Raw genomic sequence first — 13,451 nt, 5'->3', positions numbered from 1 at the left:
ATTTACCCTTTTAGGTTTGTTAGGTTTACCGCATACAGAGACTTTCAGTGTTTTGGTAATTAACTGCAACTAAAAATATGGTGATGTCTCAATCTTTTCTTGATTCTCTTAGTTGGAGAAGGAATGGGTAAGGCAACACTAGTGTGAGAGAAAAAAATTAATGTAGAAGCAGAATGGTTCATATTTAGCAAGAAACACTAGTGGTTTTCTGTGGATTAAAAGAAAAGAGAGAAATCCATCTCTCTCTGATCAGCTCTGACCAGGCAAGACCCAGAAGTGAAAGATGTGATGTTTGAGTTACGTTGCTCTCTCTCATTTTCAGCTGTGGTGGAGAAGGGACTTTTATACGAAAAAGGACTAAAGTGGCTCTGGGGCGAAAGAGTGAGAGAACTGACTGATAAACACAAAAAGTAGACGTTGTGGTGATTAAATGGATTTACCTGTGTAGTATGTGTAACCTTCTCTGGACATAATATAGTAAAGGCTCTCGTGGCACAAATAATCGGGAGGCTCAGTTTGGAGTTGTCCTAGCTATGAAAGTTATCAGAAAGCGAGTCTTCATTTCACACATACAAGTATTCACGAGAAGTTATTAAAAATACTTAATACAATGTTCAGTTCTGTTTGCAGTATCTCAGAAATTATCGAGGAGAAACAGAAATAAATCCTAAGATGAGAGACAGGAGTAAGTTTCAGAGAGAGCTGCTATCATGATAATAGATATACACAATACTGAGCGGGGGATATTGAGTTCTGTTTCAGCTGTTTAGACAAGACACCAAAATAAATGGATATAATAAGCTCTCGTGCATTGGAGCACAAGGCAGTTACTAATTGACGAGGACAGAGAGAAGCATTTCATATAAACCAGTAATCCAGGAGTGCCTAGCATTGGGATTTGGGCACTAACTGCTTACACTGACCAGATACCAATGGGGATGGAGAGTTTGCCTGTTCAGCTGCAACAATTTGTATGTACGGTTTTGAGCACTCATCCGATCAAGAAGCAAACCCAATAATGCACATCTCATTTGACCTAGTGCAGTTAAGCAGAACATCTAGCTTTGCAAATAGGGCTTGCATTAGCAATAATATTTCTTCCATGGGTACTTTAGAGAATGTAATGAACTCTCCCACATACTAAAAATAAAAAGGGACTGCGTTCTGGAAATGAGCTGTTTATGGAAGGTGATTATCTCAGCTGCAGAAATAAGAAACAAGCATCTCTTTAGACAGGCTTTTCAGATGAACCCAGCCCAGATTTCTGTTACATTCATTCTTTCCACATCTTCTTTTTCTTTTTGGCAACCCGATGTTTCTGGGAGCAAAAGTGCCAAAATCACTTGAGGGGAAGCAGATTTTGCAGCCTAGATGGCTTGGAAGTCTCCCATACATAAGGAAGTGGATCTATCTTCTTATAAGATATTCAGCCTACATCTGAAGAGTCAAAAACCTGGGATAAGCTACTTTCTGGTATGATTGAATGCAAGATTACGGAACTTCTGTCATAAGCTCTATCCAGTGAGTCCGGTCCTCCTACCACATCATCACAGTGTGTTTTGGATCTTGACTAACTGCTGGTGGTCCATCCCTCCATCACTAGTATACATGGTTTGAAGAAATCTATTTGTTGTTTGTCGTTCCTCCTACTCTCATTAGAAACTTCTGCTCGTACTCTAAAGCAAACAACCTCTAAAATGGGTTGACTTGTTCAATGAAAGTAAAATACTTTTTTCTTGAATCCTCTGATGATCTCTGATACTTTGTGCCATGCAGGAATTCCATCTTTTTCAGTGCTCCTTTTCTTTCTTAGCTTTTTTGTCCCACAAATTTTGTTCAATTTTGAATTCATTTTTAGATATGTGCCAGACTGAACGTTTGCTACAAATTAGGTAATTAGAATAACCAAAGGTAACACTATCTAATCTTTTTTGGTTTGTTTTTAATGCCTTGATTATATTAATGTAATGAATTTACCTTCATTAAAGTTTAACCGACCGGTGTCTGGAAAGCAGAAACTCAGACAGAGAACGTGTTTATTGTAGTATCGGGCTGCGTTTTTGGATTGATGTAAATTCATTGTCTTCACTGGAATTTATTCTTGTTTGAACTCCTAGAAGTGAAAGCAGAGTGTGGTCTTTAGAGCGCGATTCATCTCTGGTGCCAGTTGTTACCTTTGATGTCTGCCTTACGTAGAAAAGCTGTTGAGATGTGGGGTTTTATGGAGACTTTCACACGCTAAGGCTCTTAATGGAGGAAGCAACAAAGAAAATATCTCTACAAATACATAATCTGTGTTTTGCCACATAAGTAGAAGCATAGCATGTCTGAAGTTAATTTTCTTGTCATTGATAGGTTGGATTAATAAAACATAGGCTTGAAGAGACTGTATGTTCTAACCCTATGGTTGCTATGTATACATCCAACTATGGCTTCATACTCAATGGTTTTTGTAAAAATATGAGCATTGTTGTAAAAGATAATGGGTTGAGAAATGTATATTTCTCAACCATCGGCAGGTCCTTCTCTTTCCTGTGGCCATTCCCCATTCCTGCGATGCTGCCTCCCTCACTCAGCATCGCCAGGTATTATCCCTGGCCGCCCCGGCAAAGAGTCGGGGCCAGGCCCGTACCGCTGTGCCTGTCAGGACTCGGCAGCGGGGCTGGTTTTCTACCAAACTTCAAGAGTAAATCTTTGAAAGTGGAGGGCATGCTGCATTTCTGCCGGAACCCCATGCACGTGCTCAGCCCTCCAGCCACAAGCCCCTTTACGAGAGGTGGAATTAGACTCATGACGTGCCAAGTCTCTCCCTTTTTCTGATCAAAAATGCGTTACCGGCGCCTGGCAGCACAAGCACAATTTCTCCTGTTCCTTCCCCGCTGGCTTTTCTCATTCAGTCTGGCACCTCCTCTCACATAGCCCGCACGATGCCTCGGCAGCAGGCGTGATAAACCTGGCCGCGGCCGTGCTGGAGTAATCCCTCACTCCCCAGCTGCCGGCAGAGCCCCATGCCGGGCCAGACTGCATGGTCTTGCCGGTGCAAGCTCTCGGCACAGGAGTTCACGCCTGTCCCCTTCTGGCTTCGAAGCCTCCAACGTTCTCGGTATGGCAGGTTGCTTCTTATCTCCCCTTACATCCAAATTGGCTTATGTCCAGAAAAGGAGGGAGAAAATGGCACTTAAAAAAAAAAATCAAGATGTATATTCTGTCGCTTGGAGCTGACTTAAGGCATTTTTCATCTTCTGAAATATTTTCATCTTATTTGAATATTCTTGCTGAAAAACACGTCTTTGGATACAAACGTGCAGCAAGCAGGAAGCTTTGAGTGTATCGGGTCTGCCGTCTCCCGTGTAGAAATCGAGCTGCTTTCAAGTTACGTCGCTAACCGGGTGGGAGGTTTGCAGACACAGGTGGAGATCAGAAGACAGGGTCAGGTCCAATGTGCATCGAGGTGTCTCCTGGCTACTGCTGTGTATGCATCCATGATAATGTAAAAATTTGCTTTTCTTTCTGTCTTTTTAACACATACTTGACTGCACAAACTAAGTATTTGCTAGTTGGTAGCATAGCGTGAAATGCATCCCACAGCAGCTTTTGTGGCTAATGTTTTCTTCATGCCTATTACAGATAAATGAATTAATATAATATTCCTAAAATATCAAAGCTCTTTGCTGACTTCATTGGGTCCAGAGTTTCAAGCCTTCCATGAAGGACCAAATAGTCTTCCCAGCTACTCATGGAGAACGTAATACATCCCTGCTGTTAAAATATATATATAGATGCAGTTATGCACATGCTCACACTTACATACATACAGCACAATAACAGGTTTAAACGATCTATCTTCTTTTTATATGCAGTGTGCGAATAGGTGTGGGTGTGTGTTAAACGTATTTTGGCAGGAGAAATGTTTCTCCAGAGGCCAGGGATATATGTTGAACAAAAAAGAATATTAATTTGCCTGGGTAAAATAAGAAGCATATTTAGAGATGTACTAAAGAGCTTCTTGTTCCTTGTGGTTTACTTTGTAAGTCCGTCCTGCGGAGCTTGTGACTCCTGTCATTTGCAGCTTCCTATGCATGAAGCCGAGGAAACCAGCCTGAAAGACGATTTTTTTTTTTTTTTTTTTTAAATCAATGATAGCAGGGACAGAAAAAACCCAATGGGCAAGTGCCAGTGGGGCCACTCTTTTTTTCCCCTCCTTACCTCAGTGGATTCTCAAGTTCGGTGCTGCTGTCAGATCAAAGGGTGGCTGTACTTCAGTCAGCATTACAGCTCTTAGATCTCACTGCCTCTCGCTCAGGCTTTCGCCGACGTGGGACGCTGTGTCAAACAAGCACCATGAATGCAAGGGAGAGTAATCACGCAGGGGATGGGGACAGGTGCATTTATGAAAGCTGTTTGGGGAGGTTTGCATATTTTTACTGTCACTTATGTATTTAAAATAGGAAATAAGTTACTTGGGTTGTTGACATGCGTTCCTTCAATGCTTCCTTGGCTCCAGCTGTCAATTCCTGCAGTGTTAACAAGGGGGGCTGCGAGCAGGAGTGCGTTCAGCTCGGTGAAGACCGATACAAGTGCCAGTGCCAGCCGGGCTACCAGCTGAAGAGGGATGCCAAATCCTGTGAAGGTAAGTCCTGCACTACCTGCCTGGAGACACACATTAAAGGCAATTTAAAAGACCCCAGGATAGTGCTTTGGGTTGCTGTATTCATTCGTATTTCACCCTGCTTGCCAAAAGCAGCTTGAGGAATCGCTTATGAACAGGATTACAATGACACGTGTTTGAGGTGTGCAGTTCGCATTGATTCACACCTTCAAACAAGATTTTGGCCTTGTAGACTCCTGGCTGTTTGTGGCACACTGACGATGATGACATAGGTTAGGAACTTAATCATGGTTTAATTCTAACATTTTATTACTCATCGAGTTGTATATAGGCTTGGCCTGTATACCATGTTTTATTCTACATAAAGCCTTTTCTTTATCTGCTTTTGGCTTATGTTGCTCCTAATCGCAGTCTGATTCATTCATCCTCCCCTTCAGGTTTCTAAGCAAACACTTACAAACAGAACAGAAATGGTACCTTTGGGTTTGATTGTTGGGTTTTTTCTCGTATATCTTAACATACTCATCAGTTTTGAAGGCAACCCCCCCCCCCTTCCCCAACACAAGCGCACACACACGGTACCCTTGAATATGCCAGAGAAAGATAGGGCCAAATTTATTGCGCTAAAATTCCTGTCACAAAACCGTTTCCATATGGCTCCTCTTCTGCTCAGAGATTTTATATGCTGTGTATAAAGTGTAAGTAAATCCTGCTGTTCAGCTTGCTTCCAACTCACGCTGTGTGCAACGAGCACTTGGTCTTCGGTTTTGGCCTCCCCGCATCCTGCCCTCCGCAGAGACTGCACACGCTGCGTGGCAGCGAGCATCCCCAGCCAGCTCACCTACCTCCGTCTCTCACGGGGTGGCCGCGTTTTTTCCCTGAGATTGTCAGACAGGGTCGGCAAACGTTAGTGGGGACAGGACGTCAGAGACCTTCCTTAGCTGTTCTCCAGCATGTTTCCAAAGCTCTCACAGCTTCTCCGCTGTCTCGGGCGCTCGAGGTGTCCTTGGTCAAGCCAGCTGGGTGTTTGGACGCCTGCATTAAACCTTCTGGTGTTTTTTATGGTGCTGTGGTGGGACAGAGGTTGGATTGGCAGTGTGACGATGCCCAGTTGGGTGGGAGTTGTCCCTTGGGCAGTCATGGAGCAGTTCAAAGCTTCATGTATCACTTCATGCTCTGGCTCAGCTCAGCAGGAAAACGAGCAGGCTCGGTCCCCTAATTGGTGAGGTTTTGCCACTGCACAGGCAGCTGTGGCCATTCGCTCCCCCGCATCGTGGGGCTGATGAGGGTCAGCCACCCGCCGAAGGCAGCAGTTTGTCACCAGCCAGTAATTACTGAACAGTGCAGAAGGGGCAAGGTCAGCTTTGTCTGCGGGTGAGACCTTATCTGGAGTTCGTGTGTATGCCTGGTTACCTGTGTTCAGGGTGGTGTAAATCAAAATATAATAGCTTAACCCCCCAAGGAGGACAGCTGTGGTCAGAGGAAGGAGAATCTGTCTCGCGAGGGGAGCTCAGCTGGCAAAATGAAGACCGAGTAGGATGTTTTTCTCCCATAAACACCTGGGAGAGAAAAGTGCTAGTTAAGCCGATGGGCAAGATTTTTACAGCAACAAATGAGCATAAAGTGTCCATAAATACATTTGGTTTGGCAATTGGAGATGTTTTAAGTAGAAAAGGTGGGAGGAGGTGAGCCTGGCTGCTTTTAATTTCCAACCAAGAAAGGATGGCTGCTGTAGCGCTAGTTTGGACAGCGAAACTACAGCATCATGAGGGTATTTACTACAGCAGGTGTGGAGTCATCCTCACTGACACCTTGGGAGCTAATGCTGCACCCTGTAGCCCTGAAAGGCCATACAGAAACACCCAAGCCTAGCAGGCTGATGCAACCTTCAGCATGGAGACAAACTGATGGGATGGAGTGGTGTGGCATCAAACGAAGTGGTGCAATAGCTGCTCCGGGGGTGAGGCATGTATGGATGTGGTCAGCAGTGGCTGTGATACTTGTGCAAGAGAATGGGCTATAAAAGGTGTCTGCTGGAGTGAACTCCTTGTTGGGTTATCCAGGGATGGTAAGAACTAATGCCTTTCTCGAGCCACGTTGAGTTTCCCTTCTATAAGTCAATGCTATTTCCACCTCTAACCTTCCCTGCCATGAGAAGGAAATTTTACTCCTTACCACTTTATATTTTCTCCAGTGTAAAGTCATGGTTGCTGTGAGCAAGAAAATTAACTTGATAAGGCGCAATTCTCTTTCTTTAGGTGCTCTAGAGGTCATGGCAGATAGGACTGGAGACCCTGTTCTTTACAACCTTGCGATGAAGGTCTGGAAGGTCCATAGCACGTGCAGAGCCCATACTCACACTTCACTAAGAACATTGCTGCCATCCCAGATCAATGCACTACCATGGCTTTTTCAGATGAGGTTCCTGGATGTCCTGGGACATCTAGGAAATGAAACAGTTCCAGTAAATTTTTTGCCATGGCTTTTAACAGCTTGGAATAAAGCTTCATAGCATGGAGTCTGTTATCCACTAAAGTTATTAAGTCAAGCAATAAGAGCCAAATGTGTAGGAAAAAGAACACTAATGAGTTATTTTTAGCTTTTCCTGAAACCTGCCTGTAACAGGAACAGATACGTCGGTGGAAAACAAGTCAATCAGTGGTTGCCTCATGTCCTGAAGATCTTTCCTTTACAAACTTTTATCTTGTCTAAGGACTTCCAAGGCTGCTATCTTTATTCAAATTACTATGTTTTACTAACATCTTCCCTATAATTTGTTGTTTGCTTGTTGGCATGTCACACAGTATTACAAGTTTTACTCTATGCTGTAATCATTCTCAAATGAAAGCTTTAGAGGCTCTGAAAACCTTTATAATATGCAGGTTTAACAGATGCTGTTTGATAGTGAGTTCATTTAATTTATCCAAATAAAAAAAGAATCAGCAAATAACTCAGTATTTCATATCGGCAAGGAACAAGTTCTTGCTTGAAGCTAAATCCTTTGTAGAGCGGAAATTGTCAAACGGCAGAGCCAAGTTGTCAGCCTTGAAAGTGTCACATAGGATGAAGTGCTGCTGTCCCTTGGAAACCTATTTGCAACCTATCATGTTGAAAGCCCAACAGAAAATTTCAGTTCTACATCCTTAACAGTGATTTTTTTTAATTTTTTTTTTTTTTTAAATACTGTCAGGTCAAAGTCTCAGCCTGCAGCCTTGAACAGTTACATTCTTGAGATGCCAAGGAGTGAAACGAGGGAATTTGAAGGTGTTCTGGGGCAACGTCCTCCTTTGCTGAACAATGGCAGAAAATGCCACTGGCTACATAGAAAAGTGAAAGTTGGAGGAAATAAAAAAAAAAAACCCCACCCCATATTTAAATGTATCTCTGTAAAATAGAGGTCTTTCTCTCCTATTCCTTTCTCCTGCATAGCTCTATGTGTGCATGTGGTTAGCCACTGGAAGAGCAAAGCAGCAAGGTCTAGAGGAAAACACCTTCAACACTTCCGCAGGGTTAGTGAAACCCTGACTCCACTGCTGTTGCTGTTGAACGGATGTTGACTTTCTTCCTGATGCCCCTGTAGAAGTTGGCTTGTACAGAGCTTGAGATGGCCGGTGAAGGAGATGTCAGGCTGGAGGCGAGTGAGGAATACTGGCCAAATGTCTCAAATCAGACAGTAATTAGTAAAATGCTAGAACTGAATTAGAGCTTGATTTGTAAGGAAATAGGCTTAGATTTTAAAAAGCTTTATTTGAAACTGAGAAGAAATCTAGAGGACACGTTTTTAAAGGTGTCCTCCAAATTTGCCTATGTAGTGTTATTCACTAGTGTGTTAGTGTAACTAGTACTCTAAACTGAAACCTCAGCCTTGGGCAGAATACCAGATTTTGGTATGAAAACTCTGGCTCTTAACTCAAATCAGACCTGTCCAAACAGTCCCAGTAGGCCTATTTTTGTGTGTGAAAAGTTTTTATTTGGGCAAATACATCAGTACGCTTTCAGCAGGTAGGTGTTCCTGAAATAAACCCATAAAACACAGTGAAATCTTTGAGGTGGAGACTTCTGCAGGCATTTTATAAATAGTGTTTCTAAGTACTTGCCATTTAGAGCGGCTTATCCTTGAAATGGTATGTTATTGTTCAAGAAAAGAAAAAAATCTTGGTGTTCAACAGGAATGGCATATGTTTTTAGACTGAAGGAGGTCTTTTGGGGCTCGTCAGCATTTATTTCCTCCAGATACTTTTAAATAGACATTGTTCCGTGGTGAACTCCACTGTTGTATGTGTTTATGGGTTCACACGTATTGGAGTGCTAATTACTATTGTTTAGAGCAACTCTTGGAATCTGCTCAGTTGCAGCAAAATAAGAATAAAATGTACTTTTTTTGTCCTACATCCAAGGTGTAATACAAGCCCTGTTTCCCGCTGTTTAAAGCGTCATTGCTGCTCGATGAAAAATGTTGTCCAGCAAGAGAGGAAATAGCATACAGAAAAACAATGGGTTTACTATACACCAAATTCTGTCAAATACTTTTTTTCAGTCTAATCTCTTACAGCTACCGTAATCTTCGTTGTTAGTTGTAACAATGGCAGGTAAGACCATTTTCAGACAAAAACATGACCTTTAAGTTGACAGTGTGCTCTAATTGGTTTCAGTGATAGACCCCTGCACAAGCAGGAATGGAGGATGCTCACAAATCTGTCAAAATGAGAGAGGAATTGCAAAATGCGAGTGTCACCCAGGGCATTATCTTTCTGCAGACAAAAAGTCCTGTTTAGGTAAGAAACTATGGACTATTTATTGGGAAGAAAGGTATTAATCGGTGCTCTGGCTTGCTGAGCTTTGAATGGAAAGGAATACGTTATACAAATATATGTATGCATTTTGAAACAGCAGTTCTCTCTGTCAGCCGATAGTCTTGAAGGACCATTTTAGTAATGAAAATTACTCTGAGAGCTCTTAAATCATGCTTTCTAGCAACTGGATTTGTAGATGCTTTAGTATTATTCTTGTAGGGTCCCTTTAAAATAATGCCCCAGATACAGCTCCTGGAAAATTGGTTCAAGTAACACTCTGAACCAGGTCACTGAAAACCTATTTAGAATTCAAAAGGCTTTTTAGCTGGAGAACTGTTTCCATATTAATAGAGAAACTACTGTGAACGAAGAAATCATGTGAAGTCTACAATTTCCAAAAAGAGCTTAGAAAGTTGAGTTCCAACATCCTGTATTTAGTCTGGGATTTTCAAAAGGATCTAAAGCATTTCTGACCCGAAACATGGGGGAAGTAGAGGCCAAAGTACCTGCTTTTCTCTTGCAATACGGTGCTTGGAAGGTAGATAGTTTATCAGTTTTATGAAGTGCACCCGTGGACTTCGTGGTGCACAGGTTTTTAACAGCCTTGTCAGGATCAGGGTACATACTCAGACACTGATTCTAAACTTCTCCTTTTGAAAACTTGGCCAAAATTTTGCCAATACTTAAATTGTTTTCTTATCTATATAGACTACTAGGTGCTTTGCAAAGTACTTACTTCTTACCCTGAGTATTTTACTCAGTTGCCTGTAAGCCCTTTTGCGAGTAGCATTGCACACTTCAGTGATTCCCCTCTCTTACTGGGATTACTCATATGAGTAAGGTTACTTGAAAAAGCAAAGTATTTTGAAGTCGCGTAGACACTTCACTGATGATTAATAGATGGAAACAGCAGTGGGTTTAATACTAGGGTCAGCATGTTACTCGTTTTATCTCGGACACACGTTGACAATTCCCTTCATTTATGTATAAACTAAAGCACTAGGTAACTTGCAATGTTATATATTGGAACAAATTTTCTTCCCAACCTCATGGCAACAGTCTTTTGAATCATTAGGCATCGTGTCTTACCATGGATATACAATTACTGTTTTTTGTCTCCTAGAAACTATTCAATGTCTTTTGCAAAATTCAAGCTGGTATTTGACTCTTTGGAAACTGAGCTAGAAGGAGGCAAAGGGCAACTAAAGTGTGATACTTGAGCTATTAGCTATATTTACAAGATATGGTGAAACATGTGCAGGATGGTGGCTGTGGTTCAGTTTTCCAACTTTTTATTTTTCTATTTGAAAAAGCAGAGAAAGAGAAAAGAACATTTACGGCATTTGCCAACATACTCTACTTGCAAAGTGACAATTGATTACAGAAAAAAGGATAAATAACCCATTTTATTTTAAACAGCAGCTACTCACATTGCTGCTTCAGAGAAGCTGTCATTTATCCTGAAATTTTCATGAGTCGGTCTGTGGTGTTTGCACTGCCTGGGGCCTCTTTTTGCAAGTTGGGCTGATTGCATTCATAACGCTACTTGTGTTCAAGCACAAGGGGCCATGAGTACGGCACTGGTTACAGCACATATGGAGGAAAAAACCTGTTAGAAAGCAGTTTGCTGGGGTAAAAGGTGAGGAGCCGCACACCGGACTGTTCTCTCCTGTGTGTGAGACACCGACCCAGGATCCTTGCAATAAATAATCTGTATTTTGCAAGCGAAATGTCAGAACAAGAGGAGGAGCAGGAGGTGGGTTAGGGGTTTGCTGTGTCCGAGATAATGCCAGTCTTTGCACAGAGGTTGGTGTTTTCTGCAGCTGTGCTCCGCAGCAGCAGTATTTCATACAAGTTTTTACTTTGCTTTATTTTCAATAATTATTCCTTAAAAGTATTTTTATGCTCCACTGAGATTTTAGGAAGATGGATGCCTTTGGTGGCATTTAACTCCAAAATACAGACTAGTGAGTGTAAAGCTGAGGAACAGACTGCTTGCCAGAGGGCTGGGTGAAGAACAGCCTCCCCGCCTACAGCCCTTCACCTTTTTTCTTTTCTTACAGGTGGGGTGAAACTCCCGATCAGAGTAGGTGCCTCCCTGCTGGACTTCTGCAGAGGGAGCTGCAGGATTCAGGGGTCTGACAGAGAAGATCTGTCTCCATCGTACCTGCTGAGACCCAGCCACCACTTAATCCAAATCATTTAATGTTCAGGAAATAATCAGATATTTCCTGCTCCATTAATTTAAATATCATGGCTCTGAGGACCTAGTGTTAATTTTAGGGTACTGAGAGACAGGACTTTTTTCTGAGTTCTTCATGCGGCTTCTTTTGCCTTGGCTTTTGTTGTAGGAATAATAAACAAGCTACTTTGGCTGATATTGTAAATATTCATGTTGAAAGGTTCAAGGTCAGCGGTGTTTAGAAAAAAAGATTGTTTTGGAGAATAATGTTGTTGAGTTCAGTGTTCCTACATTCATCAGATGCTGTCATTTGCAGGCTAACATCAGGCTGCTCCTTTCAGGGGATGTTTGGAAATGCACCCATGTGCGTGTAGAGTGGTATTATTTTTTATTTTAATATCCAAATGAATGTCTCTGCCTTTCTCTCTGCTTCGTAGACATTGATGAGTGTGCAGAAGGGAGAGCCAGGTGTGCTCATCGTTGTGTGAACACTCTGGGATCCTTCACCTGTGTCTGTAATCCTGGCTTCGAGCTGGGGGCTGATGGAAAGCAGTGCTACCGTAAGTGACACTTGTACAGCTATGCATTTCAGGCTATCTTATCTGCAAACTGCTGTGCTTCATTTTAAATTGAGTTGGATTAGCACTCCCAGCAAAATAAACGTATGCAAAAGCTCAAGCTTAATACTATTTTCTTCATCTTCTGCTATTCCTGGTTTTGCAGGTTGATACATTCCTAAGCCTGTGTTCACAGACCTTAATTACTGCATTTCAAAGGGCAAATAGCCCTGTTGGTTTCTCTTCAGAGTCTGGTGTATTCTACTGCAGAGCTACCAAAATATTGCTGTTCTATAAAATGTATTCATGCCTGCCTGCCCAATTTTTTATATGCTGGATCTGATGCAAAAGAAAACCAACATGATGTTCTGCTCTTGTTTTTATCTGTCTAGGTTTACCTACGTTTCTCCTGAGATTATTGACACTGTTAAGTAGATGCTTTAAAAAAAAAAAAAACACACGGAGAAAAGCAAGATTGGGGATGAAAAAAACTTCCCAAACTAAAATGCTGCTGAGCCCTGTTGTCTTCCCTCACATACTTACCTCTTGCCAGCGGGGTTTCATAATCAACATCCCTTTTCTTGAGAAGGGGACTGACTCCCAGCGCTGTTAGTTGATAGGTGATCCCTGGGCTGTCCTTGAGGGCACATTTAGATTAATAAAGGAGGTGATGTGGAAGAGGTGGTGTTATTATGGACCTAACGTAAGCTCACTGGAATGCAGACAAAAGCATGACCTGTTTTAGCAAAGAGGTGGGCAAAGATCGTTTAATCTAATAATACTGTGCAAGAACTTTCAGCAGAATTTCTTTAGGAAAATATGATGCCTGCCAGAGAATTAATGCTTTCTTTAAGAATATGTGTGTAAGAAGTACTTAATAAGGATGAAAATCAGTTTCAACGCATTAACATACATTAAAAACAAAAACCAATTATGTGAGAGACATCCTGGAGAATTATTTTGTAGGTGATGGGGAATTGTGAGTAGTGCAATGGTGGAGGAAATGCAGTTAATATATAGACACGAAATGGTCTGTTTTGGGGATAAAAAAGTGGTTTAGACCACTTAGATTTCATTGTGATTTTCTGAGAATATTTTTTCTTGATGTTCAGCAAATCTCAGGGGATGGTTATTCTCTGTGCCTTATGTACAATATTACAGAACAAACAATAAAAATAAAAACATTCTGCATATATTTATGATCAGGATTATCGCAGTGTTTGAGCAGTTTACAATCTTTGTTTATTCTTTCATTTCCCCAGTGGCGTGGGGAAGAGCTGTTATTCCAGTTTTACTGATGAAGAACTGAG

General features: G+C 41.9%; 1 protein-coding gene across 1 annotated transcript in view; it reads left to right on the top strand.

The window, feature by feature from the left end:
- Positions 1 to 13,451, top strand: part of LOC104256045 (multiple epidermal growth factor-like domains protein 6) — a 205,701-nt gene that overhangs the window by 139,638 nt on the left and 52,612 nt on the right. Inside the window, exons 7-9 of the mRNA XM_059822605.1 lie at positions 4,505 to 4,630; positions 9,262 to 9,384; positions 12,022 to 12,144. Coding sequence (XP_059678588.1) covers positions 4,505 to 4,630; positions 9,262 to 9,384; positions 12,022 to 12,144 — 372 coding nt within the window. The remainder of the gene's footprint in view (positions 1 to 4,504; positions 4,631 to 9,261; positions 9,385 to 12,021; positions 12,145 to 13,451) is intronic.

This window comes from Gavia stellata, chromosome 11, assembly GCF_030936135.1.
Source record: "Gavia stellata isolate bGavSte3 chromosome 11, bGavSte3.hap2, whole genome shotgun sequence".
Classification (NCBI taxonomy): domain Eukaryota; kingdom Metazoa; phylum Chordata; class Aves; order Gaviiformes; family Gaviidae; genus Gavia; species Gavia stellata.
The sequence above is the reverse complement of the archived record's forward strand: the minus strand, read 5'-3'. Positions and strand labels throughout refer to the sequence as shown.